At 38.2% G+C, this 11532-nt stretch overlaps 1 protein-coding gene across 2 annotated transcripts; it reads left to right on the forward strand.

The window, feature by feature from the left end:
• Window positions 1-1338: 1338 nt before the first annotated feature.
• Window positions 1339-10911, forward strand: LOC140536681 (fibroblast growth factor receptor homolog 1-like). 2 transcript variants are annotated; one of them, XM_072658632.1, is made up of 12 exons: window positions 1339-1422; window positions 2620-2728; window positions 2828-2915; window positions 3010-3226; window positions 4204-4342; window positions 4470-4568; window positions 5943-6103; window positions 6188-6325; window positions 7840-7951; window positions 8143-8242; window positions 10061-10160; window positions 10325-10911. In XM_072658632.1, the coding sequence occupies exons 2-12, from the start codon at window positions 2650-2652 to the stop codon at window positions 10439-10441; spliced, it is 1350 nt and encodes a 449-aa protein (XP_072514733.1). In that variant the 5' UTR covers window positions 1339-1422; window positions 2620-2649; the 3' UTR covers window positions 10442-10911. The 2 variants fall into 2 exon arrangements, with proteins under 2 accessions (XP_072514733.1, XP_072514732.1); XM_072658631.1 differs by having other exon boundaries at window positions 5943-6325.
• Window positions 10912-11532: the final 621 nt, after the last annotated feature.

The following is an 11532-nucleotide window of genomic DNA, read 5'->3' on the forward strand; positions in this document are numbered from 1 at the left end:
CCACAAGACCTGGCCAGCATTAACTTCTCCAGTAATTTGTTCTTCAGTAGCTCTTCTGTGGTACCCTGTGCACATCAGTGAACCTTTGCCCCTTATGACCCAGTCACGGGTTTACCAGTCGTCCATTATTGGATACCATTGTAAAGCCATCACAATGTTCTCCCGTCTTCCAACACATTAAAGAACTGACATTAGTCATCTTTTCATTTGCTGCCTAATATGCATATTCTATCCCTTGGTAGGTGCCTTTGTAACAAGATAATCAATGATAGTCACTTCACGTCAGTGGTTTTAAAGTTATGGCTGTTCGGTGTATATGTTAATGTCATGTTAATGTCTCACAAGTTTCAAATAAACAGATGCAGAGTTTTCTGCTGGTTCGTATTCACTCAGGAACAGCCAAAAAAATTTCCAGTGTACTGCTGTTAGATTACCGCTTGCTTAAATGAGCACTATGCTTGTAGAGGTGGGTTCACTTATTTTCAGGCTGAAATTTAATCATTAATGGCCCAAACTGGAAACCTACGTTTTATTGTTGTAGTTTGCAACTGCATACACCCACGCCAAGAACCATTTTTAAGTGTTGACTCTTTTGACTTTGACTCTGTTGACTCTTTTGACTCTTGATTATTAAAATGCACTTGAAGGCAGCATAACCATGCCTTTTTATCCACTGCAGTGTCTCTAGACTATTAAAAAAAGCGACTTAAGCGTATGTGGTTTTCATGCATGTACGTCAGCTTAGTCTCATCAGAATACTTAGCACTACTTCACTTAGCTAGCTACGTCTCTGACCACTGATAAAATGACTAGATGGAAAAAGTGATGTTCAGACAGACAGGAAAAAACTATTACCCCCTCCTCTACAGACAGCTTTTGCTCATGTTTCTGTTTGTAAACGTGTTCCACATATTTCGAACACTTTTTCCACTAGAAAAATCTGAAAAAAAAGTGGCGTGTACTGATTTAGGTACACAGTCCCCTTTGATTGTCCTCCTTGTGTCCTTCAAGCTAAGTCTTCTCATGCATTCTCAGCTTCTGTTGGTTTTATACAAAACGTATACAGTGTAAATTCATCCCAGCCTCAAACACCCTCAAAACCACTAGGTTACTTTACTTGATATGATCATGGTCCATGTTTTAGGCCTCAGATGTGAAGAAGTCAGCTGGGATACTGTCACAGCAATACAAAGGCATATTTTCTTGCTTCACAGGAAACCACAATCAGTGGGCTTTAAGCTCTGTTGAACTGTGAAGCGAGGGATGCAGCACATTCAGCACTTTAGACAGAAGTCTTAAAAGGAAATGACAGACCCTCTTTTTTCGTTGCTCTGTATGTGAGATATATCATGCTGTACCACAGAACGAAAGTACGGATGACTACGATGGAAGAGATGAGCTAACTGGAATCTTAATGAGCAGGTCTGTTACATTTCTTGTGATGCTATTATTATATATTACATTATTATAACCTTAATAATAATTTAGATATTGTTTTTTATGTATGTTTGACGTCTTTTGTCTTACATATGGTTTGTCTTTACCGTTGGGTGAAGGTCCTCAAGCTGTGTGTTCATTAAGTCTGAAGTAGGTTCAGATAGCAAAATGCTTTTCACAGCATTTTAGTTTAGTTTGGCGTTCAGTGTTTGCTCACCCAATGCTTACACAGGTCTCCAACTGAGAACTCACTGCTCGTAGAGTTGTGTCTAGACACTCCTGATAGAAATGGAATGTTTTGTTCATTATCTAAGTGAAAGTAGGTCAACAAACTCTACAGAGAGCATGCTTAAATATGCGCTGAATAACTTTCAGAGCACCATGTCTATTTATTTGCTACAATATTTACATATTGGATGGATTTACATATGTGTTTTATATAACAAATGAACAATAATTGTGCCTCAAAATGTGTTCTCTGTAGAGGATGTTTAATTTTCACTGGGAATAGGACGCTGATGAATGTGACCGTGCCCAGTACCAAATTTTGGCTAGAGGGACATAAACCCCCAACAGTGTTCTCTAAAGTTCCATCCATTTCTTTGAGATGAGCTGGAGTGGCATTTGTGATGCAGAACAAATCACCTAACATCAGCACCTGACCTTTATAGTGCTCCTGTGGTTTACTATACTCTGATCCTCACAGCAATGTTCTAACATCTAGGGTCAATTTACCAGAGAGGTATTGAGCCAAGTCTTGGACTACAGAGCATTCTGAATGGTGATTCTTCACTAAAAGTAAAACGTAATCCAGGACTAGGCTTAATTCCTGTCTGGGAAACCAGCCCCTAATGTAAAGTCTCTAAAGAAAAAGACTAAGACCCTCTTAGGGAGAAGCTCCATTCTGCATGCTGTGGAAGCCAGGTCTAGGCCAAATCCCTGTCTGGGAAATCAACCCGTGTTGTGTTTGGAAGAGGTTTCCCAGATTACATAAGGAGGCCAAATCTTTCAGGCCAAATTGACCACTTATTTCCAACCAGGGCATTTTGAGAAGCTATGAAATAATTTTTCATAAATAAATTTCCAATCTCAACTAAAGAAGCTATAGTGAGATGTGTCAGCTAACGACTTTTTTAAAGGTCAGTTTTCCATTCTGTTCATCTCTCCTTTTCATTGTTCTAGGGCCATATCGGGACAAGGCAGACTACTAGTATGGCATTTAATTACAGTCAAACAGAAGGATCTCATTTCACAACAGCAGGAAATGAAAAGGACAAATGTGAGAAAAAAGGTGTGTAAGGCTGTAAGTTTCCATTGTCTGTGGTAGCTGCACTTGTCCGTGGGTGGGAAACACATCCTGAGTTGTTTTTTATTGATGAATTTATTTTAGATATAGATGGCCTGATGCTCTACATAATCATAATTGCATCTGCCTTCTTTCTTGTCATCATTGGAATGGCTTTAATGTGGCTGAAAACGTGAGTTTGCTACATCATTACGTAGTCAGATTGTAGTATTTTTATTTGGCAAGATTAGCAGCAACTGAAATGGAAACATTGTACTTTTCTCTAGATACAAGACCTTGATACGCACCATTAGGAATCTACAGGATGAAGAACAACGGGGACAGCTGACCCCTCCAGCCCCTGAAGCTGATCATGTACAGCAGATCTCTTCGCCTGAGCAAAATCTAACAGTCAAACTGGGGCCAAATATACTTTCCACTACCGAAGCCAAAAGCCAAAGCACCAAGGTAGCTTCAAGATCCCTGAGAAGGCCAACACAAATGGTAATCTGGGTGAAGGATATCATGTTATCACGTTAACACTTTAACCCTCATAAGTGCCTCATGATGTATACAATTTTTAAAAAAGAATATGGACCAAATACTTAATCTTACTCTTACAAAACTCTTATGAAACTATATCCCATAAACCAATAATAACCCTCATCACCTTAGAGTATATGGAACAGTTACACTATTTTATACATTTAGCTTACAGATTCCCAACTGAAACAATATTTTTTTGACTTTTACTTCATAGCTAAAGCTGCACAATATTAAATACAGGAATTTTTTTACCAAATTTCTCTAAAACTCAGTGATCCAGCATGTTGTGATACTAATAATGCACCCTGTGTTTCCAAGACTGGAGTAAAACAAATGATATTGGTCAGGTAGAGTCTGCCTCTGGTAGATACATCATGCAAAATGAGAACAGTGCAATTTTTCCTTTTGTATGAAACAAGTTATAGTATAATGTGAATGACACTGCACCTCCTGCGATGTGACTGTTGTGTATGTGCACATTGAGATGCCGGTTCTGAGATGATATATTGTGCAGGCCTAATTGTAGCCATGCAAAATACATCAATATTTTTTTCTACCATTCAGTAAGAGGTTAATAGCACTGATGACAAGCTTACCTAACTACTGTTCTGTTTTCAGTAACATGTCTACAGCTTACAACAGATGTCTCATAACCCCTTAATACTCCAAGGCTTATTACACACTACGGTGTGTTATTCAGTAACTACAGGGACTTTTGTATAAACTGGAGGGGCTATTCTTTGGTAACAGAAGTTTGTGATAATCCTTTCGGACCGCCGGTGGGCCATAGGCTTTTCCAGAGGTTAAATAATGTGCTATCTAAAGCAACTTTATTATTTGCAACTTCAGGGAATATTATATATGGATCTGGGGTCTTTGGCACTGATTAGTAATTGCTGCTGTTAGTAACACAGTGTTCTAAACTGCATTCACAGGATTGCCGGTTTAACAAAGCTGACCTTAATTTGCATCAGCTCATTAAGGCAGGAAGGGAGGGAGTGTTCTATAAAGCTAAAATGATGCATGGCACCATCAAAGGTCATAACATCTTCACCTGTAAGATCTCCAAAAAGGGTATGGCTTCACCCTTGTTACATTTTTGAGACGTAAAACAAAGCTTCATTCAGAATACCTTCTTTCTGCTATCCTACGAGGTACTGTGACTGTTTACTGACGTTCTCTTTTTTTACTGTGTGTTTAGGCTGTAACCGTAGGCAGGTGGAAAGAGAGGTTTCAGTCATGCAGAAGCTGGGCACACACAAGAACCTGCTGCAGCTGCTGGAGTGGGATATCACAGACAGTATGATCCTGTATTTTGTTCAGTTTAATCTACCCTGAAATCTGTAGTGCTATAAATATGTCAGGGTGTATGACAGAAGAAGACATCGCTGACCTCACAGCAATGCAATACGACTCTCTTGATATGACTCATAGTTTTTTTTTATTTTATTAAGACTAGCTTACCATACTTACTAAAAATGGAGATACATGTCTTTGATTGGACAGCAGTGATATGCCGTAGTTCTAATACTGTCAGATCCTTCAACTAATGAGTTCTTGGGGTGCAACAACATTTACGAAACACCAGGACCGACTAAGTGGAGGTTAGTTAAGGTACCTGCTGAGTCCTGTATGCAGTCCAAGATAACTGCTGATACTATAAGGCTGACCTATTGTGGTACAAATACAGCCATAGAACTGTCAAAGTGGCAAGTTCAGCAAGAGACGTTATAAATGAGGAGACTGGCCGAAATATAAATGAGTTCTTGTAATTCTCAACATTGCCTTTGTTTACAGATGAAATCCCACCCTTAAACAAAAAGAGCCAATCAGCTTGCTGGTTATGCCGTAAGCAGAGGAGGGTCTGTTTGCTAGTGGGAAAAGCCCCCTCGATGTGGATATCTGTGCAAGTAGAGCAGCCAAAACATGCAGAAAAATCACTTCTTTAAGCTTTTTTGGGCCGAAAGCTAAAACTATTGATGATGTTTTGTCAGATTTTATCAGTGATTTAAAATCTGTTTTTGAAACAGTAATCTGGCCTTCAGTTTAGAGTCTGGCCTCTCCCTATTAATAGATATAGGAGCCTGGTCTTGTGTGACCAGAAATTACTGCATGGCAGCGTGGCAAAGTTGGCTGCCGAGTGAACAGACTTGGCAATAAAGACTTGGCTCAGCTCGGTTAGAACCCTTTTCGTTGTATAAAGTTCTATGTAGTTCTGAAAAGCGCTTCAAAGCCTTTTACTTGCCTTTACTGTAGAGCTCTTAAAAGTGTGTCCAAAAGGTTGAAATCATTTTTTAATATTAGTAATGTTATTTTATATATAATAACACCTTATACATGTTTAAACATGTAGATTTAAATACTCCACAAAAAAGTATAGCTGCAGATGTGCAGTCATATGCAAATGTTTGGACACCCCTGTTTGAATGACATTTTGACGTTCCAAATTTAGAGTGCAGAGGCTGTTTATTTGCTGAATTTAGCATATTGGATCAAATTATGTATTAAATATCATTAGGGTCAGTCATAACTGATTTTTTCTATCTGATAACTGACATCAATGTGTTCCAAAAAAATTCATTTTCATGCATATAATGTCAGGTTGGTATCTTATTACATTTGTCTGATAAAGAGGCAAAATATTGTGTGTGTGATTGTGCCCTGTGTGTCCCAGCTCCATATATGTTGGTTATGGAGTATGTAGCCCACGGGACCCTCCGCAGTTTTCTGCAGTTGAATCAAAACAGACTGTGCTTGGACAAAGAGCTCCAGCATCTCTTCACCCTCGCAGCCTACCACATAGCACACGCCATGAAGCACCTGCGCTCCAAAATGGTACACCACTCAAGCTTAGCTTTTACTCTGTATTGTAACAATGATGTTTTTGTTGAGTCTCTGTGGTTATTATGTGATGATCAGATATTGCACTGCGATCTGGCACTGAGGAATATCATGGTGCACAGTTTTCCTCATGAAGTAAAGGTAGCCGAGTTTGGACTGGCCCGAGAGGTCGCGCGCACATGGAGCAGACGTGGCAGCTGCAAAAAAGACTGCAAGGTAAGAGCTCAAGGGAAATCAGTGATGTTTTTACCCATGGACCTACAGCACAACTAACCCTGCTCAAGTATTCAGTGAATGAAAAGTGAAATATGCTGCTTGCATTGCTTTGGATCATTGCACTGATGCATTCAGACCACTCTAGATACTACATAGCTGTGCATGTGACTGTTTCACTGGCATAGACTTTCACATTAACACTGAGCATGTGTTCTACACCCACTCACATTCTCATAACTCATGACCTGCTGTCACATTAGCCATAGCTCTTCATTAGCTCACTCTTTCTGTCCAGCTCTTCTTGTTGTTCTGTTATTTGTTGTACTGGTGTGGACCAGAGGAGGATGGGTTTCTCTTTTGAGTCTTTCATTGTGGAAAGTGCTATATAAATAAATCTGAACTAAATTGCATAGTTGCATTTAATTTTTGAATATGTTTAAAGATATATGATAAAGATGATAAAAAGTGTGCTCTGTTTAAACTAAGCTGAAAACTAAATAGATGTTGGATATAGACTGACTTGACTGACTTAAATATATTAATACATTAATATAGACTGACTTAAAGCACTTTTGTAAGTCGCTCTGGATAAGAGCATCTGCTAAATGCCGTAAATGTAAATGTAAATGTTAACTGTAAATGATCAAAAAGCATCATCCAGAAGGCTCAGTTGCATTCATAACTCTGACGGGTCACTAAAAGGCCTCCTCTCAAAACTCAACGTCTTCTTGGTGAAGCCACAGATAGGCTGATAATCACTTTGAAAGAAGTTACGGTGTTCTAAAGTAGAGTAATGGTGCGCTTGTCTACACGGTGGTCTCTGTGAACAGCTGGAAGATAGCTGGAGGTTGCAAGAAGGTATGAGTTCTGAAAGACAGAACTTCTGAAGAAAGCCCAGGAATGACCTGACTAAGAAGAAGTGTAAAAATTCCATGATCAGATGAGACCAAGAGTTTTTGGCCAGAATTCTAGGCGCTACAGTATGTGTGGTGGGGACATCACCACCATATAGACACCATCCTTATAGTGAAGCATGGTGGTGGTAGTACTGTGACATTTAGGGACGCCATATTGTGGGTGGAAAAGTTAGGGCAATTCTATGGAACTGTGACTGACAGGGGCCTGAGGAAATGTATTAACTGATTATTTTGGCAGAACTGTTAGCGTGGTGGGGCCCAGTGTAATATCTTTTCACAGGGCCCAACATCCCTGGCAGTGCCTGCACTCCATTTAAAGGGGGAAAATCAGCCCAAAAATATTCTTGCCAATATTAAAGTGTGGAATTTTAACACTTACATATGCAGCATATCTCCATGTTTTATTTTCGAATTATTTCATAATAAAAATAAATAAATAAATAACAGACAGGAAAACTGCATGCATCCGAAAATGTTTGAGTGGGTTGAATGCTTTTTCATTAAGTCATATGGGGACATACTGTGGTCACATGCACATCCTGTAGCTTATTTTGACTGTGTAGCATCAGGTTGTGGCTGACATGTGTCCCTCTGCAGGAACGAATTCCCTCCCGGTGGTACCCTCCAGAATATTTCAAGAACGATTACTATGGATTCAAAGGGGATGTTTGGGCATTTGGAATTGTATTATGGGAGATGGAAACATTCGGTAAGTGTCCTTTATAATGAATATAACTAACAACTATATTCCAATTAATATTATTTGTAGCATTTTATCTCTATCTCTCTCTCTCTCTCTCTCTCTCTCTCTATATATATATATATATATATATATATATATATATATATATATATATGTCTACTCAACAGCCATGACTAACCCTCATTTCCATTCTTTAGGCACTTTGCCCTACCCAAACTTAAACACATCGGAGGAAGTAGCACGCTATGTGTGTGCTGGCCACAGAAACGGTGAGCCTGATCAGTGCAGGCCAGAAATGTGAGTAGAAGTGGTGAGATCTTTTCACACCTCTCAGAAAAAAAGCTGCTACGAAGTGTGTGCTGGCCTTTAAGATGGAGTGGCTTGTGCAAGGCAGCAGGGGCATGTGTTAAAGTTAACTCCCGTTGAGCTTGGATGCACACAGACTACCATATATAGCTGTGAGTTACTTGTATGTAACTCATGTAGTGGTTTTACATTTGGTACATCACTGACAATTTGGCCACCACAAGGTGTGCTTCACTGAAAACATCTAAAAATTTCCCCAAAATGTAGTTAATCAGCTGAGGCATGTTAGTGTCCGTTTACTTTTTTAGTGGAGTTACAAGGCTCATATACTGTAGCTTAAATGTATTAGAAGTCTTTGTCACCTAAATTCGTATTCAAGATCTTTTTTTCAAGAACAAAACTTGCAAACACTGTGATTCAGAGAATTGAAAATAAAACTGAACTGCAAAGGAAATGCACATCCATGAAGGCTTGAGGTAAACTTGCGTAATTCACACAGGAAGACCATACTCGAACATGCACATCCAACAAAGCACAAGATCTGACAAAGAGCTACATATGCAGAAACAAATATTGAACGCCTGACAAGAGTAACATAGTAAGGGTGGCTGGCATGGGACCAGGAACACCTGCAAACAGTAGGGGGGACAAGGGCAGAGAAACTGACCCAAACATACACACAGAGCCATGTGTAATGTGCAGTGCAGAGACACTGTTCTTATTATAAGTCAGTGGATCATCACAATGATTTTGAAGCTGTTATTTAATGTGGACAAATCTTTGATTTAAATACTTGAAATACTTAGAAACTTGTGAATGGGCACTGCAGCTGATTGTTCTTGGTTACATGTCTGTAGATGGCACATGGCAGAGCAAGACAAACAATGACAGGCAAGCTAGGAAAGACACAAAGGCAAAGCAGGGAGGTGAAAACCAAAGCCAGGGCAGGCATAGGGGCCTGACAATTATATTGGATCTGTAGCTCCAGTGTAAAACCAAATAAGCTAACTTTAGACAAAAATGTCTTATCTGATCGCCCAGTTTTGGTTTCAAGCGTGTCAGTTTCAGTTTCTTGGCAAACAATGATTTAAATGACATTGAATGGCATTAAAAAGTCTCAGAAATTACAAGACCTTGAGGATGCCTGCAGACACCTTGATCTATGATATCATGTGGACGGACATTCATACTGCTGTATTATTTAAAAAAAAAAAAAAACATATGGGGATGAGATGAATGGCAGTAATGTAGAAGGTTCGCTTTGCAAGCTTTCCAATACAGGGAGTAACTGTAATTTGCAGTAACCGTCTCAAAGATTCAAGGGCTTAGTACAAATACACACAACAGAAATAAAAGGAATAACAGAAATTATAGGTCAGATGATGTACTACAATGAGCGAAATGGTGCCTGTGAAACAGTACATTCCTCTTATTGTATCTAAAATATATATAATTAATTATATAAATTTAATATTTATTTTGAAGTGTTTTAATATGTATCATGTATAATCTACCTGTGTCATTTCCCCTCTTAAAACTGTATCTCTAAAATATGAAAAAGAAATGTTCTGAGTGTCATGAACTGTAATGCCATGTGTTTGGATTGAGATTTTATCCCAGGTATTTTTTTGCACAAATTCTCTTGTGTAAAAGTCAATGTGGAACACAGTACAATGAGGTGCAAGTTACCAACATAATTAATATCATGATGCAACATATAATATATATAACATGTAATTTAATAAATTAGTTATGGTCACAGAAAAAGGATTTTTTTTTAAGAAACTGACTCTGTAATTTGTATCACAGGCTCCAAATGATGAAAGACTGCTGGCAGGAGCCTTACTCCTTGAGGCCTTCCTTTATGGATATAGTGGAAGTTCTGGAAAACATTCTGGAAAATGACCGTGTGAGTGTCCTTCAGACTATAATACTATAATACACTTTTGACAGCGTGCTTATGTCATACTCTTGCATAATGTTGTATGCCCAATAATCTCTCTGTGACTGATTGAAATGCAGTAATATTTATATAAATATTTTAAAATGACATCACATTTTCTGTCTTAACAGGACTATGTGGACATGGACGACAGAGTGAATCAGAGGAATCAGAGTGCCTCCGTGCAGCCTGAAGACTCAGATACAGTCATTAAAACGGATGTGTATTGTAACGAAAGTCAGTCTTAGCTCAGCAAGTTTAATCAGGTTCAAACAATGGCAGACAAGATATGTACCTATGATTTTAGTGCGTATAGGGGAAAGTCTATGATCAGCTACTAGTGATGGACAACTACCTGGCAAAGACCTTTCAAATAGATGTGGCTTATGTTGCTGTTTGTATGGGCAGTGTTATTAGAAGCAGTATTCAATGCCAATATTTGATGTCTATGTTTGTTGCAGGTGCTTGACAACAATGTTTGTGATTATTTAAAGGTTGATGAGAACAGTTTATCTATGCAATATTAAAAATAGGCATCCACACATTTAATTATTATCTTATTATTTGTTGATTTTTATGCCAATGAGTTAACATTACTTCCATGACTTGTAAGGGGAAATATATATGATCATGTGTGGTATTTCATTCTTTGTTGTAGAATACCACAACAAACCAGCTTTTGTAGTAAACATGTTTCCAAATTTCGAAAACATTAAATGAAGAGCGATTCAGTTGAGTTAGACCATGACAATAAATTTGAAACGATTGTTTTCAGGTTGCTACACAATGTTGCTAAGCAGATAAAACTAATGTTGGAAAGGAAGAAAGCTTGAAAGTCAAAGTTCAGCAACAGACTGAATGATGGTGCTCGTGGTCAGTAGCCTTTAAAAATGCACAGAATTTAAACTGCACTAGAACGACACAGTATTAACTCTAAGCTAATATTTAATCCCTGTCTTGCATAAAACTTAGTAACTCCATTTTAGCTGTTTTTATGTTTTGATATAACTTAAATCTGGCAGTTGTTCTTGTTAAAATTCCATGATGATTGGACCAGTAGGAATAATCCAAAATGCATCTGAAAAAGTTCTTCAGAAAGTTATTTTCCAAAGGTTTAAATTGCTTTCCAAACATTTTTTTAAAGGTTTGAAAAAAATTCAAGAGATAACATTTTCTTTTGAAAAGGATTTAATGGCTCTGCAAAAAGTTACAATCACTTTTAAACAGTTGCAAACTTTTTTTTGTTTAAAAGAGTCAAGAGATTCCAGACACTTCTAAAAAGCATTGAATCGCTTTTAAAAAGTTCAAAGCGATTCTTTAGAAGATTCGGATCTATTCT

Source organism: Salminus brasiliensis, chromosome 16 (assembly GCF_030463535.1).
Source record: "Salminus brasiliensis chromosome 16, fSalBra1.hap2, whole genome shotgun sequence".
NCBI lineage: Eukaryota > Metazoa > Chordata > Actinopteri > Characiformes > Bryconidae > Salminus > Salminus brasiliensis.